Raw genomic sequence first — 18,777 nt, forward strand, 5'->3', positions numbered from 1 at the left:
TTTTGGTTTTCACTCTTAGACATTAAAGCAACGCCAGAGCTTCTTACAGCAACTGAGAGTTTGACCTCATCAAGGAATACAAGATGTCAACTCCAAGCAAGCCATGGAAGTGCTCTCTGCAGCCGTCAACTCACTTGGAAGGAAGAAGTATCCCAACCACTGCATTCCCATTGCAGACCGAGACAAGTCAATCTTTGAGTCTACGGAGTGCACAATTTGACGTTGGTTATTTGCAGGAGTTGGGAAAATCGAATGGTATCAATTCCTTGATTCATGGATATGCCCGTTGGATTATGTCCATGAGTGATCAAAGTCACATCGCGTTTTGGATCATAGGAGAAGACCGAGAATCAACTGTGAAATGCGCAGTCGTGATAGCGCAGCAGACAGCTGAGCATGACGCGCTCACGTGGGAGGCTTACGAGACTCCTTTCGAAGGAACAGATAACGTGGAATTCGGAATGCGTCTCATGGAGACTGCAGACATGGAAGTGGATTTGCCGATTTTAGTAAGACAGAGCAGGACAGTGTTGCATGAAGAATTAATGGCTAACAGTTCACGTCATACTTGACAGATTCGAGTGCTATTGTGCATTGATTTGCAATCGTTGCGTGGTAATCTCACCTACCGAGGGGCTTTGGAGCAGGGAATGAATATATCGGGCTTTGATCTCTTGGAATTCTATATGCAACAGCCAGAGGCCAAATATGATAGCGCCACCTTTTGGAGAAAGGAGCTGGCGGAGTTTGTCGATTGTGCCGAGAGAAATTTTCCTACGATATCCTGTGACCGTTTGGTGGCCTCTACCGGTAACACCCAAGTGCTGACGCAAACCCTCCCCCTGGGTGTGTCGTGGGAACAGCTGCAGCGCCTGGCCGAGGAATTGCATCTGAGATCACCCGTCTCAGTGATTCGTGCGGCATTTGCGTGTATCCTGGCTGAGTATCTCGAGTCAGACCGGGTGATCCTAGGTGACCGGCCATTGGCGAATCTCAAAGATGGCGGTTCTGTAGCCCTAGTCCCAATCTCTATTTTCGCGGACAATACTGCCAATGACTTGCTTTGTCGAATCGATTCGTTCACTGCAAGAGCAGCCACGTTCCCAACCCTGCCTATGGAAGAGCTCCGTGAGATTCTCCGGGTTCCTTCAAACGGTATCCCATACAATGCGCTCTTCACGCATCAGTCTACCACTTTAACTTGTCAGAACTCGGAAATGACATCACACGAGACACTCATGGTATGCTACGGTGCTCCCATGCAGTTTAACTTCCAACGATCAGAGCAGGGTGTGCCCATCTGTACATTGTCTGTCAGAGCTGATTTGATAGATGTACCCCATTTGGAGCTGGTGCTACGGCAGGTCAATGCCATCACTGTTGTCATGTTATCTCGACAAGCCCAATCAGTTCGAGATCTCACACAATCCTTTCCCAATGACCTGCTCTCGGTCCACTCGCCGTCGGCTAGTGACGAACTTCAACGAGCCCCCTCCTATCCCCTGCACGTTGGGTCGATCATTGGGCATCCACCAATTCCACATGGAGTGCCCTAGAGATAATAGAGAAGATCAGCGAGGATGAGACAGTCTCCCACACATGGACGTACGACGAACTATCTCAAACTTCCAATCAGCTCTGCGCATGGCTGAAAGCTCGTGGATGGCGCAATGAGTCCATTGCAGTTTGTCTTAGTCGATCTTTCATGGCCTATGCACTTGTTCTAGCAATTTGGAAAAGTGGAAATTGCTATGTGCCTGTGGCAGAAGATCTCCCGGAAGCGCGTCAGATTTTTCTTCTCGCAGACAGCGGTGCTATGGCATTTTTCACAGACAAGAGTGTCGCCAAGACAATCGTTCCTCCTGAGAATTGCCTAGTGATTGATATTGAAGACCCAGAGCTCCTCGAAGATTCCTGGATAATCGAACCAGGCACTGAATTCGACCCTAAACCCACTGATAACTGTTATCTTCTTTACACCTCTGGGTCAACAGGGACACCCAAAGGCGTTCTTGTCAGTCGGGGAAATCTCTCTGCCTTCACCGAAGCGCAGTCAGAATATATCTGTCGGGATGTCCCAGATACCCTGAAATTGAAAGGCAAAGGAAGTTATCTTGCGCATGCCAGTCGGGCCTTCGATGTACACATCTGTGAGATGGTGTTGGGCTGGCGACATGGCCTTCGTCTGGTAACAGGTCCTCGGACCATGCTTCTGGACAATTTGTTTCTGGTTCTCAGTCGACTGAGGATCACTCATGCCGGATTTGTTCCTTCACTCCTCGAGCATGCCGGTATTAGTGCTGAGCAGCTGCCGGATCTGCGGTATCTTGGCGTCGGAGGGGAGAAGATCTCAGAGACAATCATCGAGCGCTTCGTCGGCAAACCATCCATTGCGCTCGTGAACGCATACGGCCCGACTGAGGTGACAATTGGTATGACAAGCCACACAGTAACGCCTTCGTCTACTGTGCGCAATATTGGTACCGCTGTCGGTAACATAACAATCCACGTTTTGGAGCCCGACACCACGAGATATGTCAAGCGAGGCCAGGCGGGAGAGCTCTGCGTGACGGGTGATTTGGTCGCCAATGGGTACCATCGCAGACCTGACGCAAGCGGCTTTACTGATTTGAATGGGCGACAAATGTACCGCACTGGAGATATTGTGCGCTTGATGGCCAACGACTGCATTGAGTACCTGGGCCGGCAAGATAGCCAGGCTAAAATACGTGGTCAACGTCTCGAGCTCGAAGAAGTTTCAGTCGCGGTGCGTCGGTGTACGGACTTTCCAGTCAATGTCACCTCAATAGTGACACCCTCCCCAATCACCAAACGCCCTCAGTTAGTTTCCTTCATCAGTCTTTCCAGTAACCGACCGGAAGATATTGGAACACAGCCCACTTTCCTAAAGGAGCGATACCAGACATGGGTGCCAAGTATTTTGGCGCGCTGCCGCATTGAACTACCTGCGTACATGGTACCCAGTGTCTTGCTCACTGTCAGTTCGATTCCTATTCAGATCTCAGGAAAGGCAGATAATCGCCGTCTGGTGGCGCTATATGAAAGTATCCGTGTGTCAGATCTGCTCCTGAATTCCGAAGAAGTTGCCACTCAGCTTCCTGAGACGATCATAAAGCCAGATACCACGGATTTGACAACGAACGAGGAGCAGGTTCGTGATATATTATGCTCTCAGATGCAGGTGGAACGAAACAGTATCACCGCAGCTACGAACATATTTCAGTTGGGAATTGATAGCCTCGCTTCTTTCGGTGTGGCTGCCAAGATGCGTAAGGCGGGCTATGTTTGCGCGGCGGGCGATGTTCTTTCCAACCCTACAGTCGCACAGCTCGCACGTTTGCCACGAACCCATGAAGGCTCTGGCCAAGGACCAAGAGGAGAAATATTCTCAGACCAACCAGATGAAGCCTCACAGAAAATGGAACAACTTGACCAAGTATTTCGAATGTCCCAGAGACAATTCGCAGGCTCCTCCATTTCTGTGGTTCGGCCATGTCTGCCGCTACAGGAGAGTATTGTCTCCAATTCCGTGGGTAGCCGGATTCCCTTGTACGTCAATCACATCATGTGCCGTTTGGGACCGGGTATCACGCTTCCTGCCCTGAGAATGGCCTTTGAAGACTTAATACAGGAGAGCGAGATTTTGCGCACCTGCTTCCATGTAGCAGACGATAGGATAGTACAAGTTGTGTTGAAGCCTCGTGCTGTTAGCATCCCATGGACTGAGGTCCCTGTATCGGATGAAGGCGCCGCTCGTGATCTGTTCAACAGCCTTCAAACTGGGGTTGCAACGAACATCATCCGCCAAATCGAGATCAAGCCTCCACTACATCTTCTTGCCGCCAGCGCAGCAAACGAGGAAGGGTCTGGGTGGTTGATGCTGTCCATCCATCATTCTATCTTCGATGGCGCCAGTATGAATGTCTTCCTCAGCCGGCTTCACCAACACTACACTGGAAAGACACCCATGATCCCAGTCGATCTCACTCCACTTTATCGTCATTTTGCCACAAATGACGAGAGGCAAGCCGAGCGATTCTGGACTCACTATCTTTCTGATTGCATTCCAAGTATCATCACCGGTCATGGAGGAAATGATGCTTCGTATGAGATAGTTGAGAAGAAGTTAGCCTTCACATTATCCAAAATCTCCAAATTCGCCGCCAAACATTCCACCACCGCGCCAATGGTTTTGGAAACGGCTTGGGCGATTACATTGGCAAGGCACCTGGACCAAACGGACATCATCTATGGCCGAGTAATGAACGGCAGAGCGATCCCAGTAGGGTCAGTGGAATCAATGCTAATTCCCCTCGTCACAACTATTCCTGGTCGGTTCCAGCTTCCTTCTGGTAAATCCAGGGTGGTTGACCAGATAAAGACTCACACTGTGGCCATAATCCAATCCTTACCATACCAACACACACCACTTCGCGATGTTCAGCGGTACGCTGGTGCGCCGGGTCCACTTTTCAACTCGATGTTTTCATATATTGCGTCTGGTCCTCGATCACCGGCAGACAATATGTTGTTGGAAATAGATAGTGCTATGTCAGTGGACTACCCCCTTGCACTAGAAATTAAGGCGGAGGCCGATCACGACACAGTCACTTTGCGCTTGAGAATTGCCAGTGATCATTCGTCCACTGAGCATGGCCATGCGTTGATGGCCGCAATTTCCACTCTTATTCAAGACTTACTCTCTGATGGAGATGTAATCATTGATGCTGGAGCGATCTCTCAACAACAGCGAAAGCAGCAGCCCAAATGGGACGAGACGCAATGGACCGAAACTGAAACCACTCTTCGCCGAGTTGTGGCTGAGATAACAGGTATTCCTGGATTACAGGTTTCGAAGAATACATCATTCTTTACTTTGGGAATCGATTCTGTCATTTCAATTCATCTTGCTCGGCGCTTACAGGAGAATGGACTTCAAGTGTCTTCCAGTGATATTCTGAGATATCCATCTATTGGCGCTCTTCACGACTCTTTGGATAATGCCAATCCCGTCTCCGACATACCACTCATTGATGAGACTACCCTTGATCGTAGCTTATCCGTTGATCCATTTGACACGGACGACTCAGTTGTTGAAACTTATCCTTGCACGCCCTTGCAAACAGCAATGATCGGCCAATGTTTGAGCTCTGAGGGTAAAGAATATGTTCACCACCACGCGGTCGATCTTGCAAGCACAGTCGACTTCGAGAAATTGGTCAGTGCCTGGCAAAACGTGGTAGAACAGGTCGATATCCTTCGCACCTCATTTCACCGGCCCCATGCAAGTCGCAAATTCCATGCTGCAGTCCGTCGATCTGTTTCCATACAGTGGTCACATTATGAAGCTGATGAATCACTTCCTGTGGCTGTTGAGAAAATATCCCAGCGAGTCGCTTACCCGAACATCGAAAGCTTTCGCAGACCCCCATGGCAGATCACCTTTCTCACTGGAGCTTCCCAGCGACTTATGGTCGTCACTATGCATCACTGTCTTTATGATGGCTTTTCTCTTCCCATGCTCTTTGCTTGTCTGGAGAAACATTACCATGGTCATCGAAGCCATGTTGACTCGTTCGCACCTGTAGCACGCAGGATTGCATCCACCCAAGAATCGTCTGTCCAATTCTGGACTAATGCAGTAGCGGGATACCAATCCCCACAACTGCAGTCTCCTCTGGCCTCTACCCCGACAACCAGCGTCCAGTGGGCAGAGACCAAGGTTAGGAGCCCAGTAACCACATTGCAACGCCAATGCGGCTCACTCGACGTTACCTTACAGACTGTGGCGCTGCTTGCTTTTGGGAGATCGTTGGCATTGCGTCTTGGTCAGCGAGACGTGGTTTTTGGCCACGTAGTATCAGGACGAGGATTTGATGTTGATCCTACGGCTTCAGTTATTGGCCCCCTCTTCAATACCGTACCCTTCCGCCTAAAGCTTGATTCTGCTTCGCAAAGCATCCGATCGGCCTTGCGAGATATCCAAATATTTTGCATCGATTCTCAACCTCATCATCATGTACCATTGAGTCTCATTCAAAAGAGATGGCGTCTGGCCACTAGCGGAGACAACTCTTCATTATTCGATGCCATTTTCACCTTCAACAAATCAAAGGCTCCAAATCAAGATTCAATTTTCCAACTCTACGAGTTTGCTCGCAAGCCAGATGTTCCCCACCACCGACTGAATGTGGAATTTGACCAGACTGAGGAATCACTTGTGATCCGGGCAACCAGTCGGGATTTCCTGACCAACAACGAGCTGCATACTTGGATGCAGAATCTTGCCCGGGGTATTGAGAATATCGTTTTATCTGAAAATGAGACAGTTCTCGATTTCCCTTCTGGCCTCAGCGCGTTGCCCTTGGTCGCCACGAGTCCGCATCAGGATGCTGAGCAGCCTTTAGACACATCTGTCCTCGGCGAAAATGTGCAAATACTTAAGACAGTCCTTTCAGACGTTACCCAAATATCGATGGACACGATTCAGGAGGGCAACAGTATCTTCGCCCTTGGCATCGACTCAATCTTGGCGCTAGATGTTAGTAGTCGTTGCCGCGAGGCTGGACTGATGGTCTCAGTGAGCGATATCCTTCAAGGACGGACAATTCGGGGAATCGCGATGCTCGTTGCCGATAAGCCCACTCAATCCCTTGGCTCTGCAAAGATTGTCAAACCCGATAATTTCTCCGTCAATTCGGATCCAAAAATCAAAGCATTGGATGTTCTGGGTCTAGCTGAAGATAATGTTGAAGCAGTCATGCCTTGCCTTAGTGGCCAGCTATTCTATATATCTGCATGGCTCCGGAGCCAGCGACAACTGTGGGAATTCACATTTTCGTTTCGCAGTCGTATTAAGCTTGATCCGGAACAAGTCCAAGGGGCCTGGCTACAGCTACAGAGGAGAAACGGAATCCTCCGCACATCGTTCGCAGCCGTGTCTTCAAATGAAGTCTTGCAGGTTGTACAGAAAGCGAGCAAAGCCAATGGAGAAGTTCAGGTGTATAACGAGCAATCCACTGGAGACTTGAATATGTTGACTCAAGACCTGGTTCATCGTATTGCTCGTAACCCGTCTGATCTCTTCACACCCCCTGCCCGGCTACACCTAATCCAGCACCCTGACTCGGACGTTCTTATCTTTACCTTGCACCATGCTTTGTATGACGCGTGGACGATTCCGATTCTTGTCAGGGAGCTAGAATCCCTGTACCAGGGAGAGAACCTAGCACCTACGTGCGAGTTCCCTGCTTTCGTACTCAGCACCCTTCAAGCTGCGAACTCCGAGTGCGCACAAAGCTACTGGGAAGGAGCACTCAAAATGGGCCAGCGGACTATCCTCGGACATGGTTTCGCTAGCCATAATGGCACTCTTCACGTGCGATCCTCCGAGCGGGTCTTCTCTCAGAAGCTCCACGAAATGCAAGTTCAATGCCGCAAGCTTGAAGTTTCTGTGCCGTCTTTGATACTCCTGGCAGTGGGTCGCAGCCTTGCGCATACCGCAGGCATTGCTCATCCAACATTTGGCCTTTTCCAATCTGGGCGCTCAAGCGAGTATCCGAAGATCCAGGATATGGCAGGTCCTACCGTCAACATGCTACCACTGGTAGTTCCAAACGCTCTCACGTCCCCCACCCCACAGGCTCTGGTCGCCATGCAGCATGAGTTAATTCAGCGCAACCTGCATGATCAGACCGATCTTCGGACTCTCTGCCAGAAAATGAAAGCATTTGGGAATGAGCTGCAATTCAATGTTATTGTCAATATTGTTTGGGGTCAACTCAATGAGTATGCTGCTGAACAAGACAACGACTCCATTTTCACCCCGTTTCCCATAGACTCTCGAGGTGATTCTGAGTTTGGAGAACCACCGGTTGGGAGAACATCTGTTGATAAATTTGACTGGAAAGGTCTGCCCGGCATTGGTGGTATTTATTTGGAGGTGAGCTCCAACGAGCGAGATGATGCGCTACAGTTGAGAGTTGACTATGCATCGGATTCGATCTCAAATGATCAAGCTGAGCTGTTTTTAAACGCCCTGGAAAAGGAGATGAGCAATATTGGATGAGAGGCTTGAGTTGGAGAATTGTCTTGCTTTCCAAACTCGTTGTCTGCTACCCGTTGAGGTCTCTGTCCTTGCTCCGAAAGCCATGTTCGCACGAGAATAATGAGGGTTGATAGAGGAACAATAGACATGCATACCTCACTTCGCCTTTGAAGGTCAATTATGTAATTGGTGTTGATATTGGTAACGTATTTCACAAGCGAGTGGCCACTACAAGCGAGTGGCCACCCCAACCAAAACGCGTCAGTTAATTTAAACCCTGCTTCTTCAACCACCCACCATGCCACCAATTCGCTCTCAATCCTCTAGAAATTCAATAGAGCAAGAGGGTAGGCTTTTGTTAGCTATCCAGGCTTTTAAAAATGGAGATATCAGCTCTATTTCTCTTGCTGCGCGTACCTTTAACGTCCCGCGTACAACTCTCCGCAACCGAATTAATGGAATGCAACACCGCGCGATTTCTCGCGCCAATTCACATAAATTGACTACAACTGAAGAGGAATCACTTCAAAAATGGATACTCTCTATGGATTCTCGTGGATCAGCGCCCCGGCCTTCTATGGTTCGAGAGATGGCCAATCTTCTTCTTCAATAACGTGGAACCACCCCGGTTACTTCGGTCGGCGAAAATTGGGTTACGAATTTTGTTAAAAGGCACCCTCTTCTCTCCTCCCGATTCTCGAAACGGTATAACTACGAGCGCGCGAAATGTGAAGACCCGAAAATCATTAGGGAGTGGTTTGATTTAGTTCAAAAAACAATCCTTCAATTTAGGATCGACCCCGATGATGTTTATAACTTTGACGAGACTAGTTTTGCTTTGGGATTAACGACACCTACGAGGGTTATTACGAGGAGTGAATACTCCGGGCGGAGAGCACTTAAACAACCTAGAAATCGAGAGTGGGTGACGGTGATTGAATGTACGAATGCTTCTGGCTGGGTGCTTCCTCCGTGTGTGATTTTTAAAGGAAAGGTCTTCCTTAAATCCTGGTTTACCGGCCTTCCTAACGATTGGCGTTTTGAAGTGAGTCCTAATGGTTGGACTTCGGATGAAATTGGACTTCGCTGGCTTGAAAAGCTCTTTATTCCTACTACTTCTTTACGTACGAAGGGGGGGTATCGGCTTTTAATACTTGACGGATATAGAAGTCATTTAACGCCGAAATTTGATCAAATTTGCGAGTAAAATAAGGTGATACCAATTTGTATGCCTGCTTATTCATCCTATCTTTTACAACCTCTCGATGTCGGCTGTTTTACGGTCTTAAAACGGTCTTATAGTCGGGCGGTTGAAACGAAGATGCGGAACGGGATCAACCATATTGAGAAACTTGACTTTCTTAAAGTATACCTAAAGGCACGAATTGAAGCTTTTAAACCGAAGACAATTAAAAGCAGCTTCCGAGCTACCGGTTTAGTGCTATTTGCACTAGATTAAGTGATTTTAAGGCTTAATATCCGGCTTCGAACGCCTACCCCCCTCCTAGCCGTGGTAGTGAATCAAGTCGAAATTTTACACTAAAAACGCTAGCTACAGAGAAAGAACTACGTCGGCAGACTTCATCAATCAAAGCTTTACTTCGTATAAGATCTCGAAGTCCACCTAGCCCGTCAGATCGTGCATTAAACCAGCTTATAAAAGGCTTCCGTCTTACAATATAAGGTGCTATCTTACTCGCGAAAGAAAATAAGGAATTACGCGCCGCCAACGAGAAGCAGAAGCAAAAGCGTACTCGATCCCGACAGCAGATACCAGCTGAAGCAGGGCTCATAGTTCAAGAAGCTTCTCAATTGATTACTGAGCCGGTGGAAGCAGATAAAGCACCTCCCTCCCCTCCACGAAGAAGCCCTTCGCCGGCTTTACAACCACGTACACGGGCGCCACCAAAGTGCAGTGGTTGTGGAGAAATAGGGCATAAGATCAATAGATGCCCAGCTAGATAGATGAATTTAGTGTATTTAATTTAATGGAGTTTTGGTTGAGGTATATGCATTTGAAATTAATATATTTGGTTGGGGTGGCCACTCGCTTGTAGTGGCCACTCGCTTGTGAAATACGTTAACTTACTAGTTAGTTAACTAACTAGTTAATGCGTGAACCCAATTACATAATTAGGAGTATCTGGAACAAGAGTGGGAGTGTCCCTATCAATTCCTGCCTAATGATCCTAGATAGCGTAAGATTCTACTGGACATTGGGGTTGCGCACTGCTGAGCGGCCAGTTGAGCCCCAGTACGAAGTGAGACACCGAGGATTTCCGACGCTGACATACCTTGATCGGCAAAGAGATCAGCAAAACTAGATCGACCCACCTGACTACCGAGGGATTATTGAAAGCCATTCCTTATAGATGTTACGCAAGGATGGAGCTCGTAGGCGATCTCAACACAGTACTTATCCGTCACAGGGGAGATCAATTGTGGCCCAACTCAAGGAAGGTCTCCTATGTGAGAAGTATGGGTTAGATTGAGCAAGCGAATCTGGGGAGTGACTCATGCAGCCCAGAAATACATGTAAAAATCTACAATGGGTCCCACAAAAAGGGTTCTAGTGCAGATCTTCGAAGAAACTGTTATGTTACTGCCAAGAGCCCAAGTAAGGGGCTATCTTGCAAAGCCGATCCACAAAGCCCAAACCGTGCTAGTAACTCCCAAAGGCTCCATTTGCAACTATAAAAACAAGTTTTCCGTAACTAATCGAATTTCCGCTCCAACCTTTAGATACTGAACTGTCTGCCACACACTTGTAAGTTGTTATGCTGCCAGTCATTATCCATCTAATACATCTAATTTTCAAACATATAGGACTGAGATCACTGAATATGCGTTTCAGCCTTCGCTCTATCGTTTTTGTGTTTTTGGGCGCAACCCAAGCGGCCACCTCGCCTACGAATCAACTCTGTGGCTCGAAGGAAGAATGTGAAACCAATTGTGAGAATGGGACATATCACACCGAATCTTTCAGAGATTCGACCTATCTTGCTTGCACCTTGGACAGACCTGTGAAGTATGATCTCGGTTCGTGTGTTCAACCACAAGGAACAGAGCACGAACCAGGTCATCGTCCGACGCGGCAGGGTTTACGGGCTCTCTGTGAATCTGTGAACGGCCAGCTTTGCACCCCGCAGTCGTGTATTTTCATCCAAAGCGAGTCGAATGTCAAAACTTATAGGCATGGATGCTCCATCGATAACGACGGAGGAAGCACTCTCACAAAAGACGTGGATTATGAGAAATTTCAGAGCAAATGCAAGCGATTGTGAGGTTGGCGGCTGTTCCAAGGTTACATACGTCACCAGGGAGAATCGTGGGGAAAGCGCAGAATGCCACAGGCGACAGAGAAGGATCCTCATCATGTAACATAATTAACCTCCATATCTCGGAATTCTTCGTGTCCTAATGGAATATTTAGGTCTTGTGTCTTGAACTTACCAACATAATCTGAAGCTACCCCATCGAGAGCCGCTTTTATCCAGCTAATATTTTCCGGCCGATTTTATATGTTTGGGCAAGCCCTGATCTCTGAAATAAATGTTGCCATAAACTTGGTGAAAGTAACGAACCTAACGGCTTATGAAGTTGAGGGCGAAATTGCTTTGGCCCAAAACTTTTAGATATTGAGTAGTAGCTGCTAGACAAATCGGTATAAACACGCTTACCCGAAGGCTGCGTGTGACGAGTAGACCAAGATGTAAGTGAATATATTGTTAAGATTTTCCCCTTGTTTGGTCTGTTTGCATGGAAGATTCAGTGACAGAATTTCTGACAGATTCTAAGGCAAAGTACGGTGTTATAATAATGAGTCATCCATCATTACCAGGGAATACAACATAATCTGGCAGGGATTACTGGGGAATAGCTAAAATTAGATTAGCATGTTTCGAGATAGGGTTCGAGAATTAAAGTCGAAGAGTGTGGAGGTAAATCTGATTTCGAATATTACAGCCTGACGGAAGACACTTTTCGCGATCGTCAGGGCCTAGATTTGCCCAGTTCAGCCGCTTGTCAAAATCCTTGAGCAGCCATAGTTCAGCCAACCATTCACTTGGCGGGGTGAAGACTGTCGTGAGTGGAAGAGGCGGTGTTGTTCCAGTTCTGGAGGCTGGCGTAGTTGTCATGGTGGAATGGGCCGCCCCCGACGGGTAACAACAAAGTGCCCACGAGATGAGAAACAGACGGAAGCCCAGGAAAAGGGGAAATAACAGATCGTCACTATCTCGAAGGATCTTTCTGCGCAGCTCGAGATTGGTGGTAATCCTTAGAGGTACTTGGCAAGGGGGCGTGAGCCTCCGTCCAGAATACCTTGTAGGGTTGTCACAGTGCATAGCGACCACTAGGGACTTTAGTCCTATTGGCTTGTATTGCTAGCAACAAATTGGCCATGTACGGATTTTCTAACTCATTATAGCGTGAAATTAATTGAATATGCAATTCTCGTTGTCAAGATATTATATATATCGAAAGCCGTTTGGTAGGAATTATACATTATATCCCATTCTGTTGTTGAAACCTATCATCCTGAAAAGAGATCTAAGAAGATATTATAAATACGTAGTAGTGGAAAGTAATCATAAAGGCTATGGGTTATATCAGTATAGAATAACTCGATATTCAAATTACGCCCTATATCATCAAGTGTAGAGGGCATATAATCGTATAAATCTATACAAACTTCTGATTAGGTCGATGTAACAATTAAAGTATAGAACTTACTTCGAAGACGGAGACACAATCGGTGAATCCTAAAATCCAATAGGACTAAAGTCCCCAGTGGTCGCTGTGCACTGCGATATAGGGCGTGGTGCCTCGCATGGCGCTGTGAGTGGGTTGCCTAGTAGAGAATACGTAGAGGGACCTTACTCCCAGCTAAAGGAGGTTCATCATCAGGTGGCTCCAGTGTACGGCGCATATGTGGACCCTATGGCGGGATCACCACGGCTACCCGCGGTCCCGGGAAGATCGACCAGAGCCCCAACACCTTTGCCAAGGAATATAAAGTGATATCTAGCTACGTATAGCTAGGCCAAAGTTCGCCTAAATCTACCAATTTCCCCTTGAGGCTTTTTCTGCTAAGCCTTTCGTGGATTATCCCCACACGACCCTGACCCCAAACTTTGCATGTGGAAGGTCCCGTCCCCTTTATTGTGGGACCTGAACCCCCAAATTTGTTTTTACTTCTTTATCACTTTCGTCCTTCCCTTCCAATCAAGAGCATTGTTTTTAATCACCCTCGCAACTATGCCCAGCATCACTATCACCGATGGGTACACTTTCAATAACTGGGGCCCGGTGACCACCACCTTCACCGCGCCAGCCAGCTGCGCAACTGCCAGCAATTTCTTGATAGGACACAACACATCGTTTCCTTTCTTTAACTTGGCGACGCAATGCTCCACAGATGGCGGTCATGGCTGTATCCCCACCGGCACCGTTTCCCCACCTCTTACTCTTGATCCCAATCCAAGCGTGATCTACGATTTTCCACATTACTCCCCGGGCTTATACTGTCCGTCCGGATGGGCCACCGTGGGAGTAGCCGCCCGCGACGGCGACAAGTCCCCCACCTCGTCGGGTGTTTTAAGTATCTCGAGTTCAACCATAACAGATTCGCGGCTCATCGAGGTCGACTTCGCCACATTCAAGAACCCCGCTACGATGTTACCGGAGCTTCTAGACCCAAGCGAGACTCTCGTGGTTTGTTGCCCTAGGTATGTGTGATGATGAAATATAGTCGCTTGAAAAGGGTTTTATAACTAATTCTATTTATTTTCCAGTTCCATGACGGCCAACATTAAACTCGGCTGTTACTCGGCTGTCTCCGATCTCGATGTGACCACGGCATGTCTTCGTATACTTGATGAGTCAGATATTGGCACATCGACAAAAACCTACGCTGTGAATGGGACCACCTCCACGGATCTCCTCATTGTCATGACTGCTTCGTATCCTGATATTGTCAGCACAACAACCTTCGCTTCTTCGGAATTGGATCGGCTTGGCGCAATCTCTGTTATGCCTATGCTTCCACTCGTGCACCATCAATCCGATATCAAGACAACTGGAACAGCTGGAGCGGCGTCCACAAAGGCTACGTCTACTTCCACCTCGGCGGCTACGTCGAACTTTGCGGTGAGACTTGCCCCAAATGTCAATTCGTGGGGTGGATTGGGTGGTATCCTCGGTTTATCACTCGCTGCGATTGTTTTGGGTGCTGCTATGGTCTTCCAATAATCCATATTCGTAGTTTGGGGGGTTACCCAGAGGCATTTTGGAACCTCATCTTACCGCTTCGAGATATTCGTTTCTCCAACATTGATTGATGTTCATTTACGTGTCTCGCTCGCAAATATTTCGTACAAATTAGATCTTTGGTCGCAGCAAAAGGCCAATAATCAAAATTTCAAGCAAAGTTTATTGAGTTTTGCCGGTCTCTGCGGGCTCTTTAGGTACTTCTGGTCCTATTGATGATATAAAGGTGCGAGTACATCTTTAGCTCTTGACATAGACCCTGCATATCGCTTAACTTCAGCAACGGCCAGTACAAACCCATTAGCCAGCCAACAACAGGCAACCCTTAGAATCCACGATACTCCGTCTATAATTCTTTGATCATCAGGTTTAGGGTTCTTCCAAGGCTTCAACATTTAACATTTCACGTTCTTCAAGTTCCTTTTGGCATATATCTCCGTCTCCTCTCTGCTGCATGCACTACATGCTTTGACCTTGGAACTGAAAAAGATGCGGGCTCCACATGCAGTTCTCGCAATAATCATGGATTGTGGATATGTACTTAGGTACTATATACGTATAGGACTATCGATGTCAACTATTTACTTGCTTTGAAATTGAGACATATCCTCACATGCATGAGGAACATTTTGTTTTCCGTGCTCTCAATACTAGTATAATATTCAATGTTCAAGGAAATTGAGAATCTGGAAGTGTGTCACAACGTACAGTCGGTGTGGTACATGTAAGATGTCTTATTCAAATGTTCCTAATATCGATGACATCCAAATGGACATCCCCACAACAGCTTCTCCATTTTTTTGCAGTCACAGTCCAACCTATTGAATGACCCGCTGTCCTTTCCTATCATATTGTCGAACCAATCCTCCATTTCTAGATTCTATCAGTAACCGCAGGGACTAAATCGGGAAGCACTACTAACCTTCGCGTTCCTTTAGGTCTAGAATGCGATATCCCGGACAGGAAGCCTCTGGCCTCAAATCGGAAATCCATTCTCTCAACAAAACACCAGCGCTGCGAATGTCAAAATCCACTCGGCCACTTTGTTCGATTCCATCGTTGACTCTTTTGAAATAATAATAATTGCCGTCACAGATAATATCTTCCAATGAGAGTATTTCTAGAGATAGCTCGTTCTGTAAAGTGTCCAAAAGGCTAGACACACAAGTCACCTTTTGTTCGTTGCGTTTCCATGCCATTTGGGTTTCCAAGGTCGGGCAGACTGAACCAGCAAATTCAGGTGAAGAATATGGGTGATAAATGGATGACCAGTTTGCTATTAGATATTCATTTGTCATTGGCTCAGATGATTCGGAAATCGAGGAATGTTGTGGGGATGGGGGAGCGCTTTCTGGCAGTTCCGGTTCGGCTGCTGGCGGAGCTGGTGTGTACGATGGCGATGTTGGTTGAAATGATGGCGACGTTGGTGAAAATAATGGCAGTGTTGGTACAAACGACGGCGATGTTGGTCCATACGATGGCGATGTTGGATGGAAGCCTGGTGAAGTGGGAACAAATCTAGGGCCGTCGGGTGTGTAGGTAGGCATTAACGGGGTAGAGCTTTGATTTTCTTGGTGATTGGGAGATTCCCTGTGTTGCGAAGCAGAATCATCTGCAGCTCTCAACTCCTCACTGCGTAATGTCACTCGCTTAAGTGTAAGAATGACCAGGTTTTTCTTTACACTAAGCAATAGTGATTTTAAAGTGTTGAAATAGACATCTATCTCATGAATATGAAGCTCCCGGAGTCGAGTGAAGTTAATTCCATGGAACATGTGCCCAACGTAGCTTTTTGCAGGATAGGCAGGCATCTCATCTTGTGAAAGATAGCTAGGCATATGATCTTGCGACAAAGTGAGTCTTTCCAACTGAGGTGCAAGGTTTGTGATAAGCTTCAGCCAGGCGGCCTCATTGAGATCAATACATAAATGAAGATTCTCTAGGCTGTTTAAAGCTGACAGTAGAGAGTCAAATTGTTCTTCAGAGAGGACAATTTTGGGGTCGATATCACCACAGAAATTAGAATCGCAGGTATATAGCTTTCGGGGTTTGCAGCTTGAGCCACATAACGCAAGAAAAAGCTTCGATAATGCCAAAGAGTTCAGTTTCCTTATCTGACTGTTTTTATTGGTGTGGGTTAAGGATTGCAGGCTGTAAACATCGAATCGAAAATCAAGTTGGCTCATTATGTGTTGCCTTCCCAGGAATGAAACCGTCTGCTGCCGTGGATCAAGCAAAAATTCCGTGCTGTAATGTGCGAGTCCTATTGTTTGGAGGTTTTGAAATCGATCCATGCATTCCCGAAGTCGAACACTGAATGTTTCTGATTCCAGCAGGTTGGAATTATCCGCGATCATCGCTTTGTGAACGGCATGTCGGATATTCAGCTCGTCGCCTTTCACTTGTCGGCAGCTTTTTGATGATATAGATACCATGCCGATGGGGTTTTCAGTGCCACTGAACACAGTTGGTATCATCCAAAGCTCTTGGACGTGCTCGCGGAGACCATTTGACTTGGATAGTTCTTCCAATTCGTGGAGACTTTCACTTGTCACAATGAAACGGATGTTTTTGTAATAGGTTTCCGCGAAATTCTCAAGTGAGTTCTCGTACAATGCGCGGCATGATAACCTCAGAGCGACCCATTGCTGGGGATCTAGATGGTTACATATCTTTGAGATCAATTCCACGGGAAGAGATGCAATGGACATTTTGGCTGCGTGTGTGGCGTTTTAAGGTTGAGAACAAGAACAATGGGAACCTTGAAGCTCAGTTTGTTATTTGCAGAGAGGGGTAGTAATCAGGCTCAATCTCCAGGGCTCCCGGTTCCCTTTGACGAGAAAGCGAAATCAAGACAAGTTTTCTGCGCTGAGAGACAGAGAGAAGAGTATTATTGTGCAGCGCTGGAGCGGCAGCCCCCGTTTATAGGAGACCCCGTGGACCTGGGCACCTGGGCAGCGGAGAAAACTGTATTCGAGGCCCGCAGAAAATTAAAATACCTGTAATAGCATATCAACAAGCTGGAGCCCTGATACTCGGTGAAGTAATAGATACGCTAATCGCATCTTGCTATTCCCAGTTCTCCGGCCTAAACGTTCAATGCCTATCCTTTGCTCTCATATAGTGATTCTCGAAATCGCCCTTGACCACTACACAGAGAAATTCTTTCCTGACCCCACTGCTAAGACCCTAGCGCGAAAATTAATTGGGCTGGCCACGCGCCGCTGTAATTTGCACCTTATCTGTGAAGGGGCCAGGGTAAAAGAAGTTATACGTATATACTGTACCTTGGGAAGTGACAAAAGATTGCTTGGAAAACCATGTGCTCCTCGGGATACATGAACAGAAAGCCTCTCTTCTCTACAGTAGCCGAAGGTGATGCATATCTCTACATTCAAATTTGCATTATGCTTATAGCACACATTGCGGGGTGTTGGCTGATGGGGCAACCGCCGAACGCATGTGGGTCCGCTAAGGAGAAATTAAGTTCACTTATGGCCCCCAGCGGCCCTGGAACCTAGCCAGTTAGAATAGGGCTCAAATAGGACTTCGATTCGGCCCACGCTCTTTTAGGCAGAGGCTGATAAAATATCTGAAAACCCCGCCTCGTAATTTCGTGGCGTTCGTTAAGGGGCTCCGGCGGTGGTCTAGTAGTTATTCTTGACACATCGATATCAACGCGTATAACCAGCGCGTATAACTCCGTGTCTCCTACTGTCCATTTCCTTTTCTCTTCACCACAACTCCAGAATCTCACCCAGCCCTATAAGGATATAATATCATACCAAACCGACAATTCCAACACAAAAATGGTCAAAACAACCCTTCCCACGGCCGCATCCCTGTTGATGCTGGCAACGACCGTCTTTGGAGCGTGCGAAAGTATCAGCTACACCACCTGCGCCGACAGAATCGTCCACTATTACGATCCGACAAACGGGGTAGTCTGCGATCCGCTCGATTGTGGCGGCGGCCGCGCTCCCGTGAAGTACGACGTCCCCTGCTGCGCTGCCTACAGGGGCACAGAGCCCTGCGTCTCAACAACCTCCACTCTCTCCTGCTGGTCACCTTCGACCGCCGCTGCTTCATCGACAATTGCGTCCGCTAGCTCTGCTGAAACCACATCTGGCTCTGCCTCTGCCACTGCCACAGCTTATACCAGTGTTCCATCTTCTACCTCTACTGGGGCGGCCGCGGAGACCTCCTCGCACAGTACTTCCGGCTCCACCACTGCTCCTTCGACTACGGAGGCTCCAACTCAGTCGACGAACTCGGCGACTTCTAAAACCGGCTCGGCTAGCTCGAGTGGCTCTGCTCAGCCAGTCTCGACCAATATTGCGGCGGGCTATGCTGGTCCATTGATGGCAGTTGCTGGAGCGGCGATTGGTGCTGTTATTCTTATCTAGGTGAAGGTCCGGAGACATGGACCATACCGCTCC

General features: G+C 47.7%; 4 protein-coding genes across 4 annotated transcripts; 3 read left to right on the plus strand and 1 right to left on the minus strand.

Annotated features, from left to right (window-relative positions):
- Positions 1–83: 83 nt before the first annotated feature.
- Positions 84–8,089, plus strand: N7471_009100 (AMP-dependent synthetase/ligase; the record flags this gene model as incomplete). Its single annotated transcript, XM_057281819.1, has 3 exons — positions 84–509; positions 576–1,508; positions 1,571–8,089. 3 exons carry the CDS (start codon positions 84–86, stop codon positions 8,087–8,089), a joined length of 7,878 nt encoding a protein of 2,625 aa, XP_057132702.1.
- Positions 8,090–13,327: 5,238 nt separating this feature from the next.
- On the plus strand, positions 13,328–14,320 carry N7471_009101 (uncharacterized protein; the record flags this gene model as incomplete). Its single annotated transcript, XM_057281820.1, has 2 exons — positions 13,328–13,797; positions 13,864–14,320. 2 exons carry the CDS (start codon positions 13,328–13,330, stop codon positions 14,318–14,320), a joined length of 927 nt encoding a protein of 308 aa, XP_057132703.1.
- Positions 14,321–15,640: 1,320 nt separating this feature from the next.
- N7471_009102 (F-box protein) lies at positions 15,641–17,049 on the minus strand (the record flags this gene model as incomplete). Its single annotated transcript, XM_057281821.1, has 2 exons — positions 15,641–15,836; positions 15,890–17,049. 2 exons carry the CDS (start codon positions 17,047–17,049, stop codon positions 15,641–15,643), a joined length of 1,356 nt encoding a protein of 451 aa, XP_057132704.1.
- A 1,098-nt stretch (positions 17,050–18,147) lies between these two features.
- On the plus strand, positions 18,148–18,744 carry N7471_009103 (uncharacterized protein; the record flags this gene model as incomplete). Its single annotated transcript, XM_057281822.1, has 1 exon — positions 18,148–18,744. The coding sequence occupies one exon, from the start codon at positions 18,148–18,150 to the stop codon at positions 18,742–18,744; it is 597 nt and encodes a 198-aa protein (XP_057132705.1).
- Between the last annotated feature and the right edge of the window lie 33 nt (positions 18,745–18,777).

This window comes from Penicillium samsonianum (assembly GCF_028829775.1).
Source record: "Penicillium samsonianum strain IBT 33392 chromosome Unknown utg000005l_segment0_segment0, whole genome shotgun sequence".
Lineage (NCBI taxonomy): Eukaryota > Fungi > Ascomycota > Eurotiomycetes > Eurotiales > Aspergillaceae > Penicillium > Penicillium samsonianum.